The sequence below is a fragment of the Rosa chinensis genome, chromosome 5 (assembly GCF_002994745.2).
Source record: "Rosa chinensis cultivar Old Blush chromosome 5, RchiOBHm-V2, whole genome shotgun sequence".
NCBI classification, from domain to species: domain Eukaryota; kingdom Viridiplantae; phylum Streptophyta; class Magnoliopsida; order Rosales; family Rosaceae; genus Rosa; species Rosa chinensis.
Window position 1 is genome coordinate 27066942 of NC_037092.1, and position 24640 is coordinate 27091581.

A 24640-nucleotide genomic window follows, 5' to 3' on the forward strand; every position below is an offset into this window, starting at 1 on the left:
CAGTATCCGCCGAAGTAGAAGATCACCTACACAGTCGATCTGTCACTTTGCGACTTTGCGTCCGTCCATGAACAAGCGCATCGATTTATTAGCTCTGATATATGTCCACCATTAATCTGATATTTTTTATTTTGTGCTAATTTTGACTTTAAGTTGGTTTATTGATATTTCCCGAAAATCATTTGTCTACTACTCGCTCTTCACAGATGAAGATGTCTTGAAAGACTTTTTAGAGATTTTCCGAAAGTCAATGTAGACGGTGTTGTCATGGCTTCTGATAAATTTGCACTATATTAGTATAGTCATGTGTGATCAAAATTTGTACCCGGTTATGATAAACAAGTTCAAAACATCTCTTATGATAAAAAAAAATTTATTTCTTGGATCAATACATGCATTTCTATGTGTGTTTCTTCTTCCTACTTCTGATTCCCACCAGGTTAAACACATATTGTAATTGCGGCATCTCTTACTCAAATACATGTTTAAGGAGTATATTGAATATTTCAGTTCTATCGTAATAAGATCATGCTCTTGGATTTCAGAGTTTGAACAAAGAAAAGCTTAATTACATAAGGGTGCCAAACTATATATTATACTCTTGTAGCACAAGCACATGCAGATCGATCTTAAAGCATTTGCTATTAAACAAGTAAATAATTAAATTCTTAATTAGTCGAGTATGGGTAATGTACATACATCAAAACCTGCAAACCCTAATTTGAGGGTGGCATTGAGACAACAAATCTAAGGCTCTTCCCGTGGCGGAGAATTTGGAAGCCACCCCTCTTTAGTCAAGTATCTCATGTGCTCCATTGCACTAATTATTAATGCTCAACTCTAATGGCATGGGATTATTCTCATAGCTTATTAAACTAACATATCTCCATTAAACAGAATTTTGAAAATGTACTTAATTAGTTAATTAAATTGATATTTTATGAGAAGTTTGCACCTTAAAATACCCATCTTCCCTTACTTTACACTCTTGTAGCCAATACTCATTTTGGAGAGAATGGCAAACTTCCTGAAGCTCACCACCATTCTCTCCCTTATGGTTTTGGCTTTGCTCCTAGCTTCACAATACCAAATGGCCTTCTCGTCTCAGCTCGAGGACGAAGACGACGAGGAGTACGTGCTCGATGCTCCGAATCCGAACTTCAGATCCAGAAGCAGGTTCTTGGCCAGCATTATCAAGAAAGGAGCGCATTGCGACCCCGTCAAGTACAACATCTGCAATGGGATTTCGGCAAACAATGGAACGAGCATTCTGAACTGCTGTAAGACTCATTGTCGTAACATTCTCGGAGACCGGAATAACTGCGGGAAGTGCGGGCGCAAGTGCAATCAGGGACAGCTTTGCTGCAATGGAAGTTGTACGTATGTTGCTTACAACGCTGATCACTGTGGCAAGTGTGCTAGGAAGTGCTCGGCTGGGGTTAAATGTGAGTCTGGATACTGTGGGTATGCTTAAACTATAGATTCGTTAATAAATATTGATTAATTACGTACGTAATGTTTGTGGTTATACTCACACGAGAAGCAGATTAGAGTGGACAGAATCGAACTCTTACCATGCATGTATAGAGGAAGATGAATAAGTGGTTTACACTGAACTGAGCTAGCTAGCTAGAAGATACAGCTCCCAAGTTTTGTATTTCTTTGCTGCGTGTATGCTTAATTAGCTATTTGTGTCACAATATATTAATAAGAACTCACGCAAGATACGTGCGTTTGAGTGTCTAGTGTTATTTTGATCATCTAAAAACAACACCTCATACATTTTTAATTTTGACGAGGGGTTTTGTTCCTGTTTTGGATGTTTTCTTTATTATCTAATAAAGTTATCTTTCAACAAAAAGAAAAAGAGATTTATTTTGATCATCTAACTTCTTTGATAGCTACTCATTTGGTGTGTATGGATGAAGAAAATATAAGGGGGAATGTAAATGAAAATGAGGAATTCATAATTCCTAAACATGAATTATCTTGTTTGACATTCTAAACGTGGAAATTATAAATTTCTCTATGGAAAAAAAAAAAATGAAGGAATTGATTGTTTGAATTCCTCACTTCAATTTCCATCAAAATATGTGTTTTTTTCTTTGAATTTCTTGCAAAATTTCTTCTGATCTCTTTATTAGTTCCAAAAAAAAATATATTTTTTTAAATATTTTAGATTGTTTTAAACTTTCTTAATTTATTAGACATCCCAATTTCTAAAAACTTACAACCAAACAATGGAAATTGCAACTAATGAAATTTTAATTGAAGGAGTTTTAGATTCCATCATTTCAACATTTTTGAAGAATTAAAAAAATTTCTCATCCAAACGCATTAAGTTAGTTTAAGAGGACAGTCTAAAAAAAAAAAATAGTTTAAGAGGACTGTGATGTTTCAAACAGCTGCTTTATTAGATATACAAATCTCCCCTCAGGCGGAGAAGACCATCATATTAATATAGCAATTATATTTCAAAAAGTTTACTTTCTTTCTTTTTTTCTCAAAAAAAAGAAGTTTACTTTTTCAATTAAAACGAGCGCAAATTAATCCTTCAATCATCAACTACAAGTTTTGAGTGTATCACTTTAACACATTCTCCTATCAAAAATGTTTTCACCTTCCAAGTATTTTTACTCTATATAAACGGAAAGCATGTTTGAAAGGGTTGAACTCAATAAAATGCGAAAAGAACGGAAACTACAATTACAATACGTCGTACTGAAGTTTTGGGCGCGTTTTAACTAACTATGCTCCCAAGTCTTCTAAACCTAAAAAGGAAATGAGTCTTTCGATCTGTCTCAACAGAATCATAGCCTCATAGGTTCACATTAGACTAGAGATTCATGCATTTTCAGTTGGTTGTACTCTCCCATGTCCCAAACCATACGTACAGTCACAATTTCTATGACTCAGTTACCTTATATTTGTCTTACATGATTTACTTATCATGCGCTGAACATGTATTATTGTTATCTTCCATCGGTGTAAAATTTGCTACTCAATAAATAGCAAGTATGGGTAAAAGAAAAGGGAATTGGTTTATAGGAATTTCCTTTAACAATTATAGGTCAAGCAAGACTAAACATGGGAGTCCTAAACAATTCAGACAGTGGAGGAAACTAAGAAATATATATATATATATATATACACACACACACACACACATATATATAACTTATAGTTGTCGGGATTCGGTGTCAGAATCTTAATTGCTATACCTTTTTGAGAAGGGAATGGCGCTAAGAACAAAACTCGTCGCTTTGTCACGAGGTGTAGGCTTTTTTGGGCTTTCGATATAGTTTTTGGCCTCAAAACTGTAATTCATTATTTTTCAACATTTTAAGTTTTCTAATTCATTTTAACCCATGGGTTTTAGGGTTTCATTGTTAGTTGCCCTAAGGTAGTAAGGTTCATTTTCTCATATGAGCAGTGCTACAGACACCAAAAAATTATACCAAAAAGTAATACCAAATGACATGGCGTCTGAGTTGGCATCTTACGTGTCATGACATTTAATTTAATAATTTTCAGCAAATTTCATTGATTTTATCTAGAAAACTAATTAATCATCAAAAAAGAAGAACATGATTCACCAAACAACCAAATCTGTTACCACCCTTTCTCAAACAAAACAACCACATCTGCATAATTAAAAGAGCAAAGAAATCTAGAGAATAGTTCAAAGAAATTACATCAAATCTGGGAGACTGTATATATAATAGTACAACTATTTCTTTCTCCGTCTAACAATATGAGAATTCATATTAAATTCATTTGAAACTCATTTGAAACCCATTAGAGTTGGATCTGGCCATCAATTGAAAATCACCATTTCTCATTTACTTCATCACTACATATCTCTATTTCCAACAGGATGAAACCCACTACCACTAGCAGTATATAATAGATCATTATTCAATTGCCAATGAACTAATGAATTAAGGCATACACAACTTTGTATTCTATTTACTCTGTTTTGGTTGATGGCCTTTTCCTACAGTTGCATGTTAAAGTCTCCATGATTTAAAGGGTTGGTTTAGGGTTCTTCATTTCTTTAATTTGTTGTTGTTTATCATATACATTTTTTTCTAATCAAACAACAATAACTTTTAATTATTGATCTTTCCATTTTAAAGAATTAATAAAAATAAAATATAAGAATACATGCTAAAAATAGTTTGATGATATGGCACCGCCACATCATTTGGTATTGATATCTGGTATAATTATTTGGGATCTCAAGCATTATATAGGTAAACTTTAAACGGTTGAAGAATCTATCTTTTATTATATTATCAATCAAATTGAGGGTTTTCTCATCTATCTATGGTGAACTCTAGAATTCTTATTTTTGGTTTATTGCTGGTAAACTTAGATTACTTCTGATTGCGTAGTTTTCTATTTTCAATTTGAAGGGTACGAGATTGTGTAGGTTCGAAAGCAGATCAGGCAATTCGGAGCTTGATGATGATGAATTAGGAGCAGCCATGGTTATTATTTGGAACTTGCAGGAGCTTAATTAGTTGGACAGAAATCACAGAATGAATATATGCGTGTATATCTGTGTGTACATATGGTGATTTGGTCCAAGTTGATTGGTTTGGGGGAGTTGGTTTCCTTCTCGGATTATTACTTCTTATAATTATCCTCGTAGTCCAAACTCCAAAAATGAAAAGATTTAAGAGTTGGTTTGATTATCTTTTCACTCTAGGACTGATTTTTATATTTCGATGGAGCAATAACTTCTAATATTTATTTTCCTATCAATTTTTAATATTTATTTACCCTCTACTAAAAAATGTAGTCGAGATTCTTTGTAAAAAAAACGTTTTTCAAAAATTTGAAAATAGTTTTTAGTTTTTGAGAAAAGCGGTGTAGCTCTGGTTCTCGGCTTTTGTCAAGCACTATTCATTGGGCAACACCTTCTGGTTAAGATCAAGTCCGTACTACTTTTGCAAACAGCTATACTTGACGAAAGGGTTATTATCACAAATGGTACCTGAACTTATCATCTATTTTATTGATAGTACCTGAACTTCAATTTTGATCACAACTAGTACCCGAACTTTTCGACTTCATTTTAAATGGTACCTAAGGCCACCTTTGGTCACTATTCTGGTCAAAAAAGCCAAATCTAAAAATAAAAAAAAATAAAAATATTCAAGTTCAAGGCAAGTCTATTACCAAAAAATCATCACTATGATCGCCTCACATGCCGTTTTTAGTCGGAATTTTGACTAGAGGTGGCTCTAGGTACCATTTAAAATGAAATCGAAAAGTTCGGGTACTGGTTGTGATCAAAATTGAAGTTCAGGTACCATCGATAAGATTGAGGTATAGTTCAGGTACCATTTGTGATAAATGACTTAGTTTTCGAGCTTACCTGACATTCCATCATTGCGACCCGCTTGGAGCTTACCCTCAACTAATTTGTGATACTTGAGATAATGCTTATGGAAGCGATTTCTGGTCAAAGAGCCGCACCCTTAATAAAGCTCGAGTAAATATACTGCAACAAAAAATGAGCTCTTGGCCATTGTCTTTGTAGATAAGTTTGGGCGCTGCTACCTTCCTGGTTCCCAAGTGGTGGCATACTCGCACCTTTGAGGTACTTACTAGCCAAGAAAGAAGTGAAGCCGAGACTCGTAAGGTCAGTCCTCTTCAAGAGATTGACCAGAAAAGAAATGTTGCAGACGATAACATTTCAAGACTAGTAGATGGGGAAGATGATATGAGGATCACCATCAATTAATCATTCTGGATGAGCAATTGTCCGCTCTTACTTCTCAGGAGGAGCCATAATTTGTGCATACTGTGAACTAGTAAATAACCGACTAGAATACACAGATGAAGTTCTTAAGCATCGTGAAACATTAGGATTTCTACTGTGACTAGATGAGCAATGTACCCTTACACACAATAACCTTGGTCAACCCATTTGGACTTCAAATTAGCCTTTTCTTCTTCACCCCCATTATCATTCCCTGTAAACCTAACTTCGATTCCCACCGTTTTCAAGGAGTTAAGAGTTTCAAAATAAGGTGGTGCTTGCAAAGCTAAAAGTTCTGGGTTTGTGGAAAGTTTACAATAAAAAAAACAGGAGAAAACTGAAGCACTTTTATGTACTAGTTGATGAAAAAGATGTCCTAAAATCTGAAGCACTCTGTGATTTGTAATTGAAGTCAAGCTATTAGTGGCCATAAACACAGCAATGGCTATACAATATAAATAAGCTCCTGACAATAGATAGAGAAAAGTGTGTTGATCCATCCCTCTTTTTTTTTTTTGGGTCTGAAATACCATATATATCCGTGTTCTTTTTAGATATCCCACTACTTTTGAGTTATCTGAAATTTTCTGTGACGTGATCACACCACCACTCTAGTCTAATACAACAGTTAAGCGGAGGTTCATCTGTATCACCTGAGACAGGTAATGCACAAGGATACAATGACACCTCGCAAGTGACTTAAGAGGAGGTTTTTGGCATTCATAAGGAAGACGGATAACCAAAGTTACTATCGTAGACAGCATAAAGTGACGACCTCCCCAAACCAAAGGGAAAGGGGTTGAGGTGTTGGGATTCCCTGATGGGGTTGGGTTTGGGAGGCCAACCGGGAAAACCGAGTTAGTGAAATGCTATTTGGAACTAATGGAGGACCGAGTAAGGTGGCAAACACAATGCAAACGCAAATTGGGCAGGGTTCGAGTTGCTTCCAACAAAGGACTAACTTGCTGACTTTGTGTGATCAGCATGACCGAGGAGGTGGAAGGTCTTTATTTTGGGTGTAATGAAATCACACCACCACACTTAATTTCTTTACATATCAAGAAATTATTATAGACAAGAAAACACAGAGGCCATGCATAAGTGCCTATAGTTTCTTTCACAACAATGGACAAATTTCAGACATGCCAAAAGGCCAAACAAAGGCAGACACCCTCATCAAAATTTTACCAAAAGCCTCCTATCAGATTTGGTTCAAGTAAATTTTACCCAAAAATTTTTACAATGAAGTAACTTTCCTTCAAAGGTAATGGATACAAGAACTTAGGATCACCCAGCTCAGCATTGTTTACCACTCCAAGCAACTCAAAAAAAACAGAACAAAGATTCCCAAGGCCCCAATGTAGGAGCTGATATAACAAAGTAGACCCCCAAAGCAATCACAACTCAACGACTAGTCATGGCTACTCTATTGCCTCTCTTCTTCATCCTCCTCCAACATCTCTTCTCCATTGGCAAACTCAACCAACTCATATCAGAGCTCATCTCCCAACCCACTTCTCTCAATGACACCCCACCCAACCCTATACTACGAAGTAACCCAACCCATGCTAGTACCAAAACCAAGACTTGTTGATTCTCCAACATGACTTTCCCTACACTTGTGGAACACCACCAGTCCTTGCTCACTACCCACCACCACCACCACACTCAAGTCTAATACAGAAGTTTAAGAGGAGGTCCACCTGTATAACCTGAGAGAGGCAATGCAGACAAATACAAGGACACCTCGCAACTATGTAGATGGAAGATTAAGATGAAGGATTTCGGCATTCACATGAAAGACGGATAATCCAAGTCAATATCACAAGCTATCTAAAGTCACCGGCTCCCCAAACCAAAGGGAAAGGGGTTGAGGTGTTGGTAGTCCCTGATGGGGTTGGGTGTGGGAGGCCAACCGGGGAAACCTGAGTTAGTGAAATGCTATTTGGGACTAATGGAGGACCTGGACCGAGTAGGGTGGCAAATACAATGCAAATGCAAAATGGGGCAGGGTTTGAATTGCTTCGAACAGTAAACATGGTCGAATGGCACTACAGTATAATTTAAATGCACCACAACACAATCATCCTTGAGCATCATTATAGAACCAAATATATTGAATTCAAGATAAACAGCATCAGACCAGTAGGAAAATGGAAAAAATGGCACCTTCAAAATCATCAAGCTAACACATTTACAATACTGTATTGTCATCAAAACAGGGGTTTACCCTGACATCAATTCCAAGAGTCATGAATCTCATATGAACAGGAAACACCACATTATCTCATGAAAGTTTACGAGACTGAGTAACTGCACTTGGAATTGTTAATTCCTAATCAGAATTATCAACTGATATTAACAGGAAACACCCCACTGACTAACTCGACCTGGACTATCAATTAACAGAATTTACACTGCCTAGAACATTAAATTGCACAACTCTCATCATCTACTCCAAAATGAAATGAAAGAACGTCAAGAATGATCCTTTGAATTGTATGTCACCTTGGAGACGTGTTGATCCTTTGAATATAAAGAATACCACTCTCAGTTCCAAAACAAAATGCTCTGTGCTCACTGATTAACATTCTAGTCCAGAACGAGGAGTCCTTCCTGCAATATCAATATAAAGATTTGAGTCAGTTGTAGCATAAACTACATATATAATCCAAATAAACTACACATATATAATCCAAAATGACACCTCTGTGTTTTATATAGTTGTTGGCGAAAGTGCAAGTGGGCAATGCTACTCACAAGTCAGTAAGAACAAAGACTATCCTCAGTGTGTAAAATTAAACATGTATAATCCAAATAATCCAAAATGCCATCAACACTAGTTCCTGATTGCTCAAAGCTTAAGTTCCTGGATGACCCCCCTGCATTGGGTTTTGGAGGCCAACCAGGGAAACCCAGTTGGCGAAAGTGCAATTGAGCAATGATACTCACAAGTCAGCGAAGATCAAAGAGTACCCTCATTGTATAATTGTTGCTTGAATCTAGCCTATAAAATCAAACGTTACTTAACCCAAAAGTAACAGCAACCGAAATCCAAAGCGAAAACCTAAACATGAATATATGCGGACATAATGGTGGAATCCCTGTGATGGGGTTGGGAGGCTGATCGGGGAAACCCATTTAGTGAAATGGCAATTGGGACTAATGGAGGACCGAGTAAGCTTGGCAAACACAAACGCAAAATCAATAGGAAAAGCAATCATGGTCGAATCACACTAAATGCAACACAACACAAATCACCCTAAAGCATCATTATAGTACCACCCTAATTCCACTTGTATTATCAATCCCTAACATTAGATGCTACAGTTGTCCTCATTCTTGTGAGCGCCGTCATCGCCGTTGTCGTTCTCGGAGGTCCCATCTACGTAACCGTAGAGGTTGAAGGCTTGAAGAAGCGTCGCCATTGCGTACTTCCAGATGACGTAATTGCTCGATAAATCGAGCTTGAACGGAATCAAATCGCCGAATTTGTGGGGCGAAGAAGCCGCCATAGCCATTTTCTTTCTCTTCTTTTTCTCTGCAAATTCTTTTTCTTGATTTTTTTTTTCTTGTTATATTTACAAAGAAAGACTTGCGTGCGGCACCCGCACCGTCATGTGGTGCGGCAGACCAATCACTGCCCAGAAGAGGGTCTTTTGGGTATTGTACATTAAGGAGCAGGAGCAGTTTCGGAAAAGAGGGAAATTTTCTTTCTTCTTATTGGCTGGCCCTAAAGCCAAGTGGTGGGGAAACCCCCACCTAAGAATTTCCTCATATTTACTTTCGTACCTAAACTACCCTCCTACCGTGGAAAGGAAATGTCACTACCACCCTCATTCTTCTCCGTGTTAGTCTACGATTGGTTAGTCGACGTTCAGCGATGCCTCAGGCCCTAACTTCTCTTCGATCGGACGGCCAGCTGGATGACACGTGTAAGGCCAAAAGCATAGACCTTTTCTCTCTCAAAATTTTAGCATGTAATAAAAATCTTGTCCAAAAAAAAAAAACCATGTAATAAAAATGTATAAAGTTTGCTAGCACACCGAATTTTTTTATTAAAATTTTAAACTATTAAAATTATTATTATTTTATTTATCTGAGAGCATCTTCAACAATTAAACTTAATTAAATTAAAAGCAAATTTAGCTAAATTATGTGCACTTCATTGACGAAAAATAGAGTTGGGAAATCAACGTGAGTCCCTCTATAATGTCATCATATACACGTCCTAACGCAGACTTATGGGGAATGATCACCTGCTTTGTTGCATTCACAAGTACCAAAAAATCAGTTTCAAAAATCCGAGGAAACCAACCTTGGTTCTACGCAAGACTCATATCAGCTCTACCTGCTAGGGCTTCCACATGTTCAGCTAATTGAAGAGACTGCTTGGTATAACCTTCCAAGTTCCAACACAGTTACCCTCAGCATCTCGAACAATAATACCAATCCCGCCCAAAGATGTCTCCCTTACACAGGCTCCATCCATGTTAATCTTCAGCCTACCTTGGGGAGGAGGCCTCCATTTACTATTCCTAACTTTTGGAACTGATGCCTTCTTCCTATAGAATTGAAAGTCTGTTAACCTTGCATTTAACAACTCTTGTGGATGTTATATCTCTTATCATTATTATGTTCTTAGTTATTAATTAACTGCATGTATTTCTTGTTCTGAAGTTGTGTGTCTATAAATTGAGATATAGGAAGCAATTGAAAAGCTTGCTAAATGTTCTTAATAATTAACTGCCCGTATGTCCATCCGCTTGGATTGAGATATGGGAGGAAGTTGGTAATATGTGCATATAGATTAAAATATAGGAAGCTATTGAAATGATCTAAGAACTTATCCGAAGGAAATCTACATTATGTGTGTCTTAAAAACTAGATTCAACAAGCTAAGTCTAGTTTGCTATGAATATCAATATCCTTTAAGAGTACTTCATCGAAAAAAGAAAATCTTTTAAGACAAAAATTTCTGATAAAAATCCGCTTCAATTTTGGCTTTTCTAGTGATGCTTATTTCATTTCAAATGTTAAGTATGTGTTAAGAGCTGATCAATGCAACAGACTCACGATGCATAGAGAAAGATTCATAAGTGCAATTGTGATGGTTGAATGTCAGCTGATAAAACTCTAACGACTCAACAATATTCCTACAATTAGGCACCTTCTTAATTTCAACGAAACATTAGTTGTGCTGCATATTGTTCGACTAGATAAATGGCAAGTGTGACTAATATGGGGTGGCTTTTCTAATAGACAGCTTATCAACCATGCTTATATAAATCCTAAACAAAGTGCAACCCCGCATACACCGTGATAGCACTATACGTGTCTCAGAATTGCGTGCTTTGGCGAGGTTAGACATGACTGCATGGGTGATGATCCAATTGTTTTTAGTTATTTTGCTTTCAATAAAGTGTACTCCTCTCTTGGCCTAATGAATCTTATTCGATCGCTAGGGTTGGTTCTCGTTTCTTGCCAAAATAGTCCAGGCATATAATTTGAAGCTGCCGGTAGCTTATCTTGGGGTATGTAATACTATACTATCTAGTTAGGCTCTCGATGATGGGTATATCGTTATATATGAACGAAACTCATTCTCCTCCAAAAAAAAAAAATATAAAAAATAATCACCAAGTTCATGCCACCGGAGAAAGCATACGAAGAAGAAATTGAACAACTGGAAGACAACAATCTGTGTGCAAAGTAATCCGACTTGAAAGGTATGAAAAATCAATAACGGAACTAAATGATAGGAAACTGCGACATACAATATTTAGAGGGATAATACTGTGAGATATGGTCCCAAAGTTGAATCCATAGCTGTCTAGTCGTAGTGGGGCAGTTTAGGCGCATGCCCCAGAGTGCGTCTGCTGACAGTGTAGCATTGATGAACAACATTACTCTTAGATCCTCTCTGCACCAGATTTCGTAGCTTGGATTAATCTGTGCAGTAGTTGTTGATGATGATTCTCCTTCATCGTCGTCCTGGGCTCGAACGAATTTCTCAGGGCACTCGAGTGAACCATCCAAGTAGCCGAGGAGATTGTAAGCCTTGAGAATGGTGATTATTACATACCTCCAAGCGAAGAAGTTTTCGTTTTCCAATTTGAAGGGTACGAGGTTGTGTACGTTCGAAAGCAGATCAGGCAATTCTGAGCTTGATGATGAGGAATTATTCAGAACTTGCAGGACCATAATTAGTTGGACAGATATCACAGAATGAACATGTACGTGTATATCTGTCTGTATATATAGTGACTTGGTCCATGTTGATTGGTTGGGGGAGTTGGTTTCCTTCTCGGATTATTACTTCGAGTTATAATTATCCTCGTAGTACAAACTCAAATAAGAAAAGAGTTTTTGAAAAGAAGAAAAGAGTTAGGGTTGGTTTGATTATCTTTCCACTCTAGGACTTGAGTTTGATTTTTATATTGGATCCTAAAGGACTAAAATAAATAAAAATTATCACACTTACTGCAACAATAGATTTTTATTCTCATACACCCAATTTAATGTAAAAAACAATTTTATCCTCAATTAAATTAAACAATTACATTATGTCTCTCTCTCTTTCATTCCTCTGATTTGCACGCGCGCGCACACACACACACTCTCTCTCTCTCTCTCTCACTCTCTCTCTCTCTCTCTCTCTCTCTCTCTCTCTCTCTCTCTCTCTCTCTCTCTCTCTCTCTCTCTCTCTATGGACTCCTACACTCCCCTACTGGAGAAAACCCTGGTTCCCAAATCCTCCTTCCAAAAATACGTCGTGATTTCAATCTTCTCGAGGCTCCGATCTGCTCAGAACTATCTAGACTCTGACTCCGAACACGGCAGAGACGCCATTTGCCAGTGCCTCCACTCCACTTCCCCCCCCCCCGGTCGACCAATCCGTTCGCGGCTCTGCAACCTCATCACTGACGGCGGCGCCAAAATCGATGTCCACCGTGGCTTGATGGAGCTCCTGTTCGCTCCAGGGTTTGAGCCTGGTTTGATCAAGTTAAAGCAAGTCTTTGTCGTTCGAGAGAAATGAACAGAAGCAGAGGAGGCCCTAAAGGTCGTAACTGGAAGGTAAGAGAAAGAGTCTGAACCTATTCTTGAGACTATAGAGCTCTATGAAAATTACATTAGTGTACATGAGACGTGGGGTAGAAACTCCATCATGATTGATGATGTATTTGTGCACTTATAACGCATGAGTTTATTGAGTCTGATGATATTGAACTACGCTCTGTTGATGAATGAATGTCAACGTAGAGAAATTTGGCTTAAATGGAAAGATGTGATCTAGGTTGAGTTAGATTATCTAACGAAGAGGAAGGTTTTTGAGCCAGTGATGCCAACACCTCCTGACATAAAACTTGTTGACAAATGGGTCTTCGTTAGAAAGCGTGATGAGAAAAAGAGATAGTAATCTCGCCTTATGGCTCAAGACTTCTCACAAAACGTCCTGAAATCGACTACGAAGAGACATATTCTCTCGTAATGGATGTCATTGTACTCCACTACCTTGTTAGTTTGGTAGTTTCTAAATAACTAAATATGTAGCTTACAAATGTGGTCACTACGTATCTCTATGGGAATCTGGATATGGAATATACATGAAGGTTCATGGTGAATTTCATTTACCCAAGTCAAGTGACTCTAGACCACGGAGCGCGTTTACAATAAGGTTGAAACGCTCACTAAAGTGACTACTTGATTGAGAAGGCATATGCCCACGCGTTTTCATAATAAGTTTAGGATTCTATCGCTGTTCATGTTGGACATGATCTTCATTGGAAGCCCTTAAAGAGTTAAGGGAAACCACTGAACATTTGAAATCTGATTTTGAGATGAAGGATTTTGAGAGAACACGATTATGTCTCAGTTTGGAACTTGAGCACTATGTTGATAGATGCTTAGGCATTTTGACAAGGTCAAGCCGTCAAGCACCCCCATGATCGTCCATAGTCTTGATCTTGAAAAGGATCCTCTTCGTCCAAAGGATGATGACGAAGATGTGCTAAATGCAGAAGTGCCTTACTTAAGTACAATAGGCACATTATTCTACTTAGCTCAATACGCAAAATCGGACATCTCATTTGCAGTGAACTTGTTAGCTGGATATAGTTTTGCGCCAACGGAACGCCATTGGATTGGTGTAAAAGATATCTTTTGGTACTTCAGATGTACAATTGATATGAGCTTGTTTTATCCCTACAGAGAGACGATGAATTCGGACCCATCACACACCAGGAACGCCGCCAACATTGGCTTGAGTCCTCTATCCCCATCCCAAAACGACATGTGTTTTGGAAGGTTTTGCTGATGTTGAGTATCTCTCTGATCCACACAAAGGTCATTCCCAAACTGATAAAGTGGTCACCATGGGTAAGATCGCGATATCTTGGAGGTCTATAGAACAGAGCCTATTCGCTATATCTTCGAACCATGCAGAGATTATTGCTCTTCATGAAGTGGTTTGTGAATATATATGGATTGGATCCATAATTACGCATTGTTCGAACAATTGTTGTTTGAAGTCTACCACAGATGAGCCTACAGGATAATGCTGCTTATTTTAAACAAATGAAGCAAGACTACATCAAAAGCGACAACACAAGCATAATCAGCAACAACAAACTCCTCTCAAGATCAAAGTGAACTAGGTTCGATCTGAGGACAGTGTGTCAGACTTGCTCACTAAGTCATTGCCTAAATTCCACTTTGGAGAAACGTGTTGGTAGCATCGTTTGCCGAAGTTATCCGAACTCCCATGTCCCTTGTCATCAGGGGAGATGCATATATCAGGGGGAGATGTCTATATGTATGGTCTCGAAACATGAAGGGTGTGTTGTGCACTTTTTCCCCTTCGACCGAGGTTATTTTTGTCCCACTGGGTTTTTGTTACTCGGCAAAGTTTTTAATGAGGCAACGAGAGGAGCACCACGTTTGGGCGACACAAGGGGGAGTATTCAAGTAAATCCAGAATATGTGTCTGGCCCAAACTCTAGGTTACTTGACCTAGTTGTAATAGAGTTTTGAAGAGATATTCTCGGAGATATTCATAAATATCCGATTAATTGTATGATTATCTTTCCATGTACAACTCTGATTCTATGCTTTGTAATCTTCTATATAAAGAGGCCCCTATTGTCAATGAAAGCACGACTCAATTCTCTCCCAATTTTCCTTAAACAAGAACAAATAATTTTTTGATATTCACCTCATTTGCATACTGAAAAAAAAACTATAAGAAAACTTTTTTTCTCTCTCTCTAGCCGCACTCTTCTTTGCGGTAACCCTAGTATTGCCAACTTGTGATGGCGACAGGTTCTATAGTGGTGGCTTTGGCTACTCTTTAATATAAGGTTGTTTTCATCCAATCTCTCTCTATGGTTGCTGTAAGGAGGCCCATAACCCCTATGGTCTTTATGCTCCAACTGTTGTCTTCTGGTGTAGGATGCATCATAGTGGCTCGATAGGTGGCTTGAATATTTGTGGCAGCCAAATTTCCAAATCCCTAGACATGGGATGCAGTTTGGGTGTCCCGAACTTGATTTTGGGGGGAGACATGTCGCACCATGGTTGACAATGAAGGATGGGCTCTATGTTCTCAATGAGGGTGACGGTATTCCAAGCTATGTCGACCGTGGTGTTGCAGTCAAGCTGAAGGAGATCTCTTATTCTCTGTAATTTTGACAGAAAATTTGCCGACCGTCACCACACTACACTATTATCGATGTCGGGCTGGTCTTGGCCAGAGGTCCAGATGATGCCAAACCTTATGGTAGAGCGTAGCTAGATCTGGGAGTTCAGATAAGTGAGGCGAGCCATGTGGAGGGGCCGTTTTTTGTAGGGGTGGACATTATGCATCGGAAATGCTGTAACGCACTGTTTCACACCTGAAAAAGCGGGTTGGAAACCAAACTGAAACAAAGCGTCATCGTTTTGACACCAAACTGCACTGACCCGAGTGAATACGGTGCAGATTCAGTTTCAGATCTTGACCTACCTGATTTAAACGGCACCGACCCACATTTTATTTTATTTATTTGAATCCTCACTTTTGATTTTCCTTTATTCCCTGCTTTGAATCATTATTACATCTTAACAACAGTTATGAAAGATTGATCTCTCCTTTGACTGTGAGTTTCTTTTACGAGTTGTTTCTTAACAGAAAGTTATGTGTATAGGAGGCTATTGTGCTATTAGTTTAGCAGGCAATTGTTGCACAATGTATTAGGTGTTTGGACAAAAAGAAAAGACTTGAAACTTGGAAATGTTACAAATTATGGAGCAAAGCGTAGCAATTTTACAAGTTGGGCCAAATTGGGTATGGCCTTTCGGATCTCATTTTTGGACTTAAAAAGTAAAAACAGTAACCGAGGCAACTTCGAATTAGTTAGCATGCGTCGGACAATGGTTGTTTGGCGACCAGCATCAACTTTTCTAATGGCGACGAGGACATCTTGGAGGCAGCTAGGTTTCAGCCTTACTGGACTCCTTGGGCCCCTTGCTCGGCCTGGAGCCTTGAAGATAGCTTTCAGGCTTGATTTTCTTAGGTCTAGAATGGCTATTGGGTTTTCATGCCCTTCTTTTTTAGCTAGTTTATGTTTTAGACTTAGCCTATTACTATGCATTATGCTTAATTTAAATAAGTGAGCAAGACATATCTAATGAATGGACATATCCTATGTATCACCGTGGTCTCACCACAACTTCTTATATGTCTACAAATGGCAGCGAAATGATATACAATGGTCATTCTGGCCTGACCTTTTTAATCAATGAAATCTCTAAAGATGATTTATTCAAAAAATAAAAAATAAAGCCAACCTCTAATTATTATTATATTTGCTAACACAAAATGTTTTCTAAAAAAAAAAAACAAATGATTAAATAAAACACATGATACTAGCAAGACTCCCAACTCGCGCCTCACCACCGGAATCTCTTTTCCCCCAATTTTTCGGTAACCTAAGGTGGCGGCCTCATCCCACAACCCTCAAGACCAGCCTTTATGCTCTCGAGGAACGGTACATCGTTATCAACAAAACTCATTTTCCTACAAAAAGAAAAAGGAAAACACAAATCACAACTTAATATCAACGTTGAAAGCATTAACAAGTAACTAAGAAGACAACAATCTGTGTATATTAATCCGACTTGAAAAGTATGAAAAATCAATACTGAAACTACATAGGAAGTTACTTAATCGAAAAAAACTACATAGGAAATTACGACATGAAATAATTAGATGGATTTATCAATACTTTGAGATATGGGTGGCCTCACAAAGTTGAATCCATAGCTGTCTAGTCGTAGTGGGGCAGTTTAGGAGCATGCCCCAGAGTGCGTCTGCCGACAGTGTAGCATTGATGAACAACATCACTCTTAGATCCTCTCTGCACCAGATTTCGTAGCTTGGATTAATCTGTGCAGTAGTTGTTGATGATGATTCTCCTTCATCGTCGTTCCGGACTCGAACAAATTTCTCAGGGCACTCGAGTGAACCATCCAAGTAGCCGAAGAGATTGTAAGCCTTGAGTGTGGTGATAATTACATACCTCCACGCGAAGAAGTTTTCGTTTTCCAATTTAAAGGGTACGAGATTGTGTACGTTCGAAAGCAGATCAGGCAATTCTGAGCTTGATGATGAGGAATTAGGAGCAGCCATTGTTACAATTCAAAACTTGCAGGATGAATATATGCGTGTATACAGTGATTTGGTTCAAGTTGATTGGTTTGGGGGAGTTGGTTTCCTTCTCGGATTATTACTTCAAGTTATAATTATCCTTTAGTCCAAACCCGGGTTGGTTTGATTATCTTTTCACTCTAGGACTTGAGTTTGATTTTTATATTTCGATTGCATATTTATTTTCCTATTAATTTACCCTCTACTAAAAAATGTATGTTCAAATAAATCCATAGTATGTGTCTAGCCCAAACTCTAGATTACAACTTGCAAGTAATAGGGTTAATCTTAGATATTTTCAGAGATATTCGTAAATATCCAATCATTGTACAATTAGGTTTCCATGTACAACTCTACAAGATCCTCTATATAAAAATGACCATTTTATCAATGAAAGCACAACAAATTCTCTCCCAATTTCGTTTTGCTTAAACATGCGTACCTTATTAGTATAAGTCCTAACCCTACCTTCAAGAAGCCAAAAACCCAAAAATCCTTTTTCTCGTTCGTTGCCATTCGCCGTGCACCTCCCTTGAGCGCCCGTGTGCCTGTTCCTGCTGCAAGCCTCTATCGCTACAAGTCTATGCACAAGTTCAGTCGTTGCCCTTGTAGCACCGCATCCACCTAGTACTTGCTTCGCCATCTGCCGCGACCAGGATTGCAAACCAGTTACAATCCTAGCTTAGGATCGAAATTCGACTGTAATCCTACAACAAGGAAAAAGTACCTGCTTCGCCATCTGCAGCGACCAGGATTGCAAACCAGTTGCAATCCTAGATTAGGATTGAAGTTAGACTAAAATCCTACATCGAAAAAGCACCTCCACATAATCAGGATTGAAGCAGCTCTGCAATCCCGACCAAGGATCGAAAGCACACTGCAATCCTGCAAGTCCGTCTGCCTGCACATAACTAGGACTGAAGCTTGTCTGCAATCTTACAATAAGGATCAAAGCCTCAAAGGCACTCTGCAACCCTAAGAGGTATGTTTTACTAAAAGTTTCTGTTTTTGAGTTTTTTCAATTTCTCTTCTTTTTTCTCGGGGACTTGCAGCCTCTTTTCTTCTTCATAGGGGAGACCAAAAGCCGAACTTTGGGGGTTCGTGCTTACTCCAAGCTTGGATCTTGTAGAGTCCTCCAAACTTAGAGTTTGTTGAGAAGTTATGATCGACCACAAACACATCGACCTCTTAGAATTGGATTTCTTGGAAACATCTACGCTCAGAAATTTCTAATTTTTTAGGAGCGACTACGCTCAGAAATTTTATATGTTTTCGTGGTAGCCTTTTTTTGCTCCGAAACAAACCCTAATTTCTTTCTCTTTTTTCAGGATGAGTAATCTTAATAAACTGGACTTTGCTCCATTGGGAAAAACTGGCTCTGGATATCACAATTTGGTCCGTGATGTCCACCAGCATCTCAAGGCTGAAGGAATCCTGGATACGATTCTTGACCCTAGCCAAGACGTGCTAATTGTTGAGCAAGCTCAAGATTTAGAAGCAAATAAAGCAGCCTTGGAGGCAAATAAGGCGAAAGCCATCATCCTAATGACTCGTGACTCGTCATATGGATGATTCACTTCAATACAAGTATATGAATGAAGAAGACCCCAGAAGGCTGTGGATCTCACTCGAAGAAAGATTTGGCAACGTCCGTGACTACCTGCTTCCTGACCTAAAAGTGAGATGGCATAGCCTCCGCTTCTGTGATTTCAAGTCAGTTCTTGACTACAGCTCGGATCACTTCGCATTAAATCTTTAATGGAATTCTGTAGAAAAGATGTCACAGATGCGATATGTTGATTGAGAGGACTCTCTTTATCTTCCCCATCTCTGCTGTGATGGTTGCTAAGAACTATCGAATCGATGTTACTGTAGGACGGAACATAAGGTTTCATGAGCTCATTGGAGCTATTAATATTGCTGAAAAACATGACAACATCTTTGTGAAGAACTATAATTCGAGGCCCATGGGAAGAGAGCATATTCCGGATTCCAATTATAGTCGCGCCCCTAAGGGAGGGTGCCAAGAGAGAAACCCTTAATCTAGGGACATTTCTAGACGTTTTGGTCCATATTCTCGCTTTAATGAGGAAGGTAACCGCTAAAATAGGCGAACAGGGAACTGAAGAGGTCAACGTGGAAAGAGAGAAGGAGGCACCGCCTCTGGCCATGTTGGTGGCGCCACCAACACTAAGAGCCATCCAAATGATGCTTTCAAAGCGCATCAATCATTGGAGTTCGAGCACAGAGATGTATGTTCCTGATGTGGATTATCCGGTCATTGAGCACACATTTGTAGAACTCATGAAGATATTGTCACTACTTACAAAGAATATTGTGAAGCAAGAGAAGCTCACTATGTGGAACAAGAAGATCAAGAAGGTGATCTAGAGTGAAGGGTTGAAGACTTCAAATCTGGCTAGGATCAATAGATTGCCAATTCTATTTAAGTCTTTATTTTTCCAAGAGATGTAATAGGTAATGGCCATATATTTTGTAGTAAATGCCATTGGTTTAATTTTTCTTCCACTAGGCTCATACAAAGTGAGTATGATGTCTAGGAAGGTTTTGAGATAAGTGGAACGTAAGCGAGCTTTGCTCCACCGACATCTCTCTACTCACCTGATCATATTTATTTTGGACTTACTGAAAGAAATCAAATGACTACCATTGTTTTGCATTAGTTAGAATTTGGATTAGATTCTCTTAATGGTTAAGAAACAATGATGTACTCCGTTGGCTTATAAATAAAATTTTGAGTTCTTTTTATTATGACTCCATTTTGATTATAAGCATATTACTTTGTAACTACAATGGCTAGGCCATCAGTATTAGTTAAGGACATGGTATAGCCCAAGTTCCCCTTACCAAATGGCACCTTGATTACTGTCATAGAAACTCTCTACGCTCCTTGGGCAAATTGCACCCTATGAATGGCCAACGAACTCCGTGCAGAAATGCATGTAGAGAACGGAAAAAAGTTCCTTTGCACTACCTCTAATCATTCCGAATAAAGACACATCTTAGAGAAACTTACGTGTCTCTCTAGTGGATTTTATGTCATCACTATTCAAACTATTAAATCCAATAAAGTTATGAGAAAAAATCTCTTAGATTCAGACATATATTGGCATTATCACCATGGGATAGGTCATCCTAGTCATGATATGATGATCCATCTACTAAAGACTTCATATGGACATCCAATCTTTCGAGTGAAACGAAGCATGAATCAAAACTCCTTTGCCTCTGGTGCTGCCGCAGTCCAACACCAGCCTAGGGCTGGTGCAGTCCCTATCCATGATGCCATGGATGTCGTACATCATGGTAATGGCGCCCTAGGTGATGTTGTGATTACCAACTTTGCTTCTAATAGCATTTTCAGACGCTCTGGCCCAGCTAAAATCCTCATTGGTTGCTTCTAAGGCCTCTTGCTCGTTCTACAAAGCCCATTCCTTAGGGAAATTAGGACTGAGACCATCCTATGCAAAGGATATGAAAATACGCATTCTGTTCTTACATAGAATCTATGGGGATTCTGTGGACTGATTCATCCAACTTGCAGACGTTTAAATATTTCATGATGTTGGTTGACACGCAAACATGCTGGTCACATGGTGTGCCATTGTCCACCTGTAAATGCTGCTTATACTGCACTCCTAGCACATATCATATGACAACGGGCTCACTCCCCAGATCATCCTATTCAGTCAATTTGACTTGACAATGCTAGAGAGTTTACATCGAAGACTTTCAATGGTTATTGCAATGGGATTGATGTTGGACATCTTATTCCCATGTACACACCCAAATGGTCTAGCGGAAATGACTACAATGGTAGCCCAGAAATTGATAATGCGCACTAATCTCTTTATATCCGCTTGGGGTGATGCATTATCGCATGCAGCTACCAGTATCTCATACTTACGCATATTTGAGTGTGCCATTTATATGCCAATTACGCCACTACTGCGCACTATGATGGATCCTTACAAACGAATGGGCAACTAAGTTGGATTTGAGACTCCAACAATCGTCTGCCACTTAATGCCCTTGCTAGGCGATCTCATTACCGCTAGATTTGCGGATTGTCATTTTGATGAGACAATCTTTCCATCGTTAGGGGGAGATAAGAACATGGATGTTCAGCAGGAATGACAGGAGTTGTCATGGTCTGTCCCCACTACGTCTCATCTTGATCCCCGCTAAAGTGATGAGATCATAAATATCTCATGCAAACATGCCTGCAAGGATGGACGTCTCTACAAGAGAACGTAGTGCCACCCTACATGGAGGTAGGCATGACACTAACACCATAGACAATGGCACTCTGGCATTACAGGCCATGGCCCCAGTTAGGATGTGTGGGAGACCCGTGCATTCGAAGGATACTTTGGCACAACTCAATCATTGGATCATCGACACTCAAAATCCGTCTCATGATAATTTTCTGGATTATGATTATCGTTGGGGGACGCCTCAACGTTAGAGCCTATTCATGAGAATATAGAGCTCTATGAAAATTACATTAGTGTACATGAGACATGGAATAAAAACTCCATCATGATTAATGATGTATTTATGCATTTCATTGCGCATGAGTTTGTTGAGTCCGATGATATCGAACTATGTTATGTTGATTAATGATGCCAATGTAGAGAAATTTCGCCTAAATGGAAAGATGCGATCCAGGTTAAGTTGAACTTTCTAATGAAGAGGAAGGTTTTCGAGCCAATGATGCCAACACCTCCTAACATAAAACCTATTGACTAATGGGTCTTCGTTAGAAAGCGTGATGAGAAAAGGAGATGATCATCTCGCCTTATGGGGCAAGACTTCTCACAAAGCGTCTTGGAATCGACTATGATGAGACATATTCTCTCGTAATGGATGTCTTTGCACTCCACCACCTACAAGTTTCAAAATAACTGAACATGCAGCTTACGAATATGGTCACTACGTATCTCTATGAGGATCTAGATACAGAATATACATGAAGGTTCATGGTGAGCTTCATTTACCCAAGTCAAGTGGCTCTAGACCACGGAGCGTGTTTGCAAATAGGTTGAAATGCTCACTAAGTGATTACTTGATTGGAAAGGGATATGTAAATGCCCACGCGTTTCTATGACAGGTTCCGGATTCTATTGTGGTTCACGTTGGAAACATAATCTTCATTAGAAACCCTTAAAAATTTAAGGGAAATCGCTGAACACTTGAAATTCAACTTTGATATAAAGGATCTTGGGAGAACCTCTCCATCCCAAAATAATATTAGTGTTTTGGAAGGTTTTGCTGATGCTGGGTACTCCTCTAACCCACATAAATGCCATTCCCAAACTGGTTATGTGTTCACCATGGGTAAGACCACGATATCTTGGAGGTCTATAAAACAAACTCTACTCGCTATATCTTCGAACCATGCAGAGATTGTTTCTCTTCACGAAGCGGTTCGTGAATGTATGTGGATTGGATCCATAATTACGCATGTTCGAAGCAATTGTGGTTTGAAGTCTACTACAGATGAGCCTATGAGCATTTATGAGGATAATGCTGCTTGTATTGAATAAATGAAGTAAGGCTACATCAAAAGTGACAACACTAAGCATAATTAGCAACAACAGACTCTCCTCAAGATCAGAGTGAATTAGGTTTGATCTGAGGACAGTGTGGCAGACTTGTTCGCTAAGTCATTGCCTAAATTCCACTTTTGAGAAACATGTTGGTAGCATCGTTTGCGGAAGTTATCCAAACTCCCATGACCGTAGTCATCAAGGGAAGATGCAGACATCAGGGAGAGATGTTTACATGTGTGGTCTCAAAACGTGAATGGTGTGTTGTACTATTTTTCTTCTTCAACTGAACTTATTTTTGTCCCACTGAGTTTTTGTTATTCGGCAAGGTTTTTGTCGAGGCAATGAGAGAAGCACTATGTTTGGGAGACACAAGGGACAGTGTTCAAGTAAATCCAGAATATGTGTTTGACCCATACTCTAGGTTACTTGTGCAAGTTGTAATAGGGTTAATCTTAGAGATATTCGTAGATATCCAATCATTGTACGATTATGTTTCTATGTATAACTTTACTTCTATGTTTGTAATCCTTTATATAAAGAGGGTCCTATTATTAATGGAAACACAACAAATTCTCTTCCAATTTCGTTTTCCTTAAACATTGTCGAGTTGGTTTGTAAAAAAAAAACGTTTTTCAATAATTTGAAAATCGTTTTTAAGGGTTTCAAAATCAAATCCAAACATTATAATAGTTTAACTGTTTAACAGTAAGTTCTTGAGCAACGCGGCGTTACTCTTGTTTTTTTTTTTTTTTTTTCCTGAAAGAAAAATTTGAAGCAACTCTTGTTTTAGCTAGCCAAGCTTTTGTCAAGCACTATTCATTGGGCAACACCTTCTGGTTAAGATCAAGTCCATACTACTTTTGCAAACATCTATACTCGACGAAACAAAGGGACTGAGCAAATGGGGATGTGCGCCTCAACTGGACCCCTGTTACTAAAAATGGAGCTACACTCAAAGCTGGTGATATTGTATCAGTTAGAGGAAAAGGAAGACTGAAGGTGAGTTGTTAGATGCAATACACTGTTTCTTAAAGGTCTCGTCGGCTAATACACTTCACATACAACCATCTTAATGTTATTATTGGATATGGATACTTCTTGGTTAGTTCCTGATAAATCTAGAGTATTTTGTAACAAGTTTGGATTGGAAAATCCTGTTTTTATGGGTTTCCCTTAACCCTATCATATGGGTACTAAATCCATAGAGAAACTATAGAAAACAGACAAATTCAACACTTACTCCTACCTATGTTTGATAGTTTGATGCACATGCTTGTCTCCATATAACTTGGATTATAATCTATAGTTTGATTGAAATGCTTTTGTCATTGTATTCTCTATATCAATAAAAGTTCTTTATTCTTTTTATTGGAGGTACATCATAATTTAACAGTTTGTATGGAAGAGAGAGAGGGAGGGGGGGGGAAGAGAGAGAGAGAAAAAAAATATTAAAAAAATAGAAATTATATTAAATTAGAAATGTCCATTATGCCCTCCTTCAGGGTTTAAAAAGCTTAAAGTGTGGCCCCAATGTCAGCTCCAACTTAGCAAGTGATATCATTTTTGGATCCGGATTCAAATTTTGGACTCGAGTTATGTTTTTTG

General features: G+C 38.6%; 1 protein-coding gene and 1 long non-coding RNA gene across 2 annotated transcripts; one reads left to right on the forward strand and one right to left on the reverse strand.

Annotated features, from left to right (window-relative positions):
* Positions 1-1015: 1015 nt before the first annotated feature.
* LOC112203546 (protein GRIM REAPER) lies at positions 1016-1474 on the forward strand. The gene has a single exon (XM_024344502.1). The coding sequence runs from the start codon at positions 1016-1018 to the stop codon at positions 1472-1474; it is 459 nt and encodes a 152-aa protein (XP_024200270.1).
* A 6451-nt stretch (positions 1475-7925) lies between these two features.
* On the reverse strand, positions 7926-9348 carry LOC112166131. The gene is made up of 2 exons (XR_002923130.2): positions 8481-9348; positions 7926-8389 (listed from the first exon to the last, which is right to left on the reverse strand). It is a non-coding gene; the product is annotated as an uncharacterized LOC112166131 (long non-coding RNA).
* Positions 9349-24640: the final 15292 nt, after the last annotated feature.

What these genes read in the sequence shown, in the direction of transcription:
- LOC112203546 (XM_024344502.1), top strand. Translation starts at nt 1,016, where the DNA reads ATGGCAAACTTCCTGAAGCTCACCACCATTCTCTCCCTTATGGTTTTG.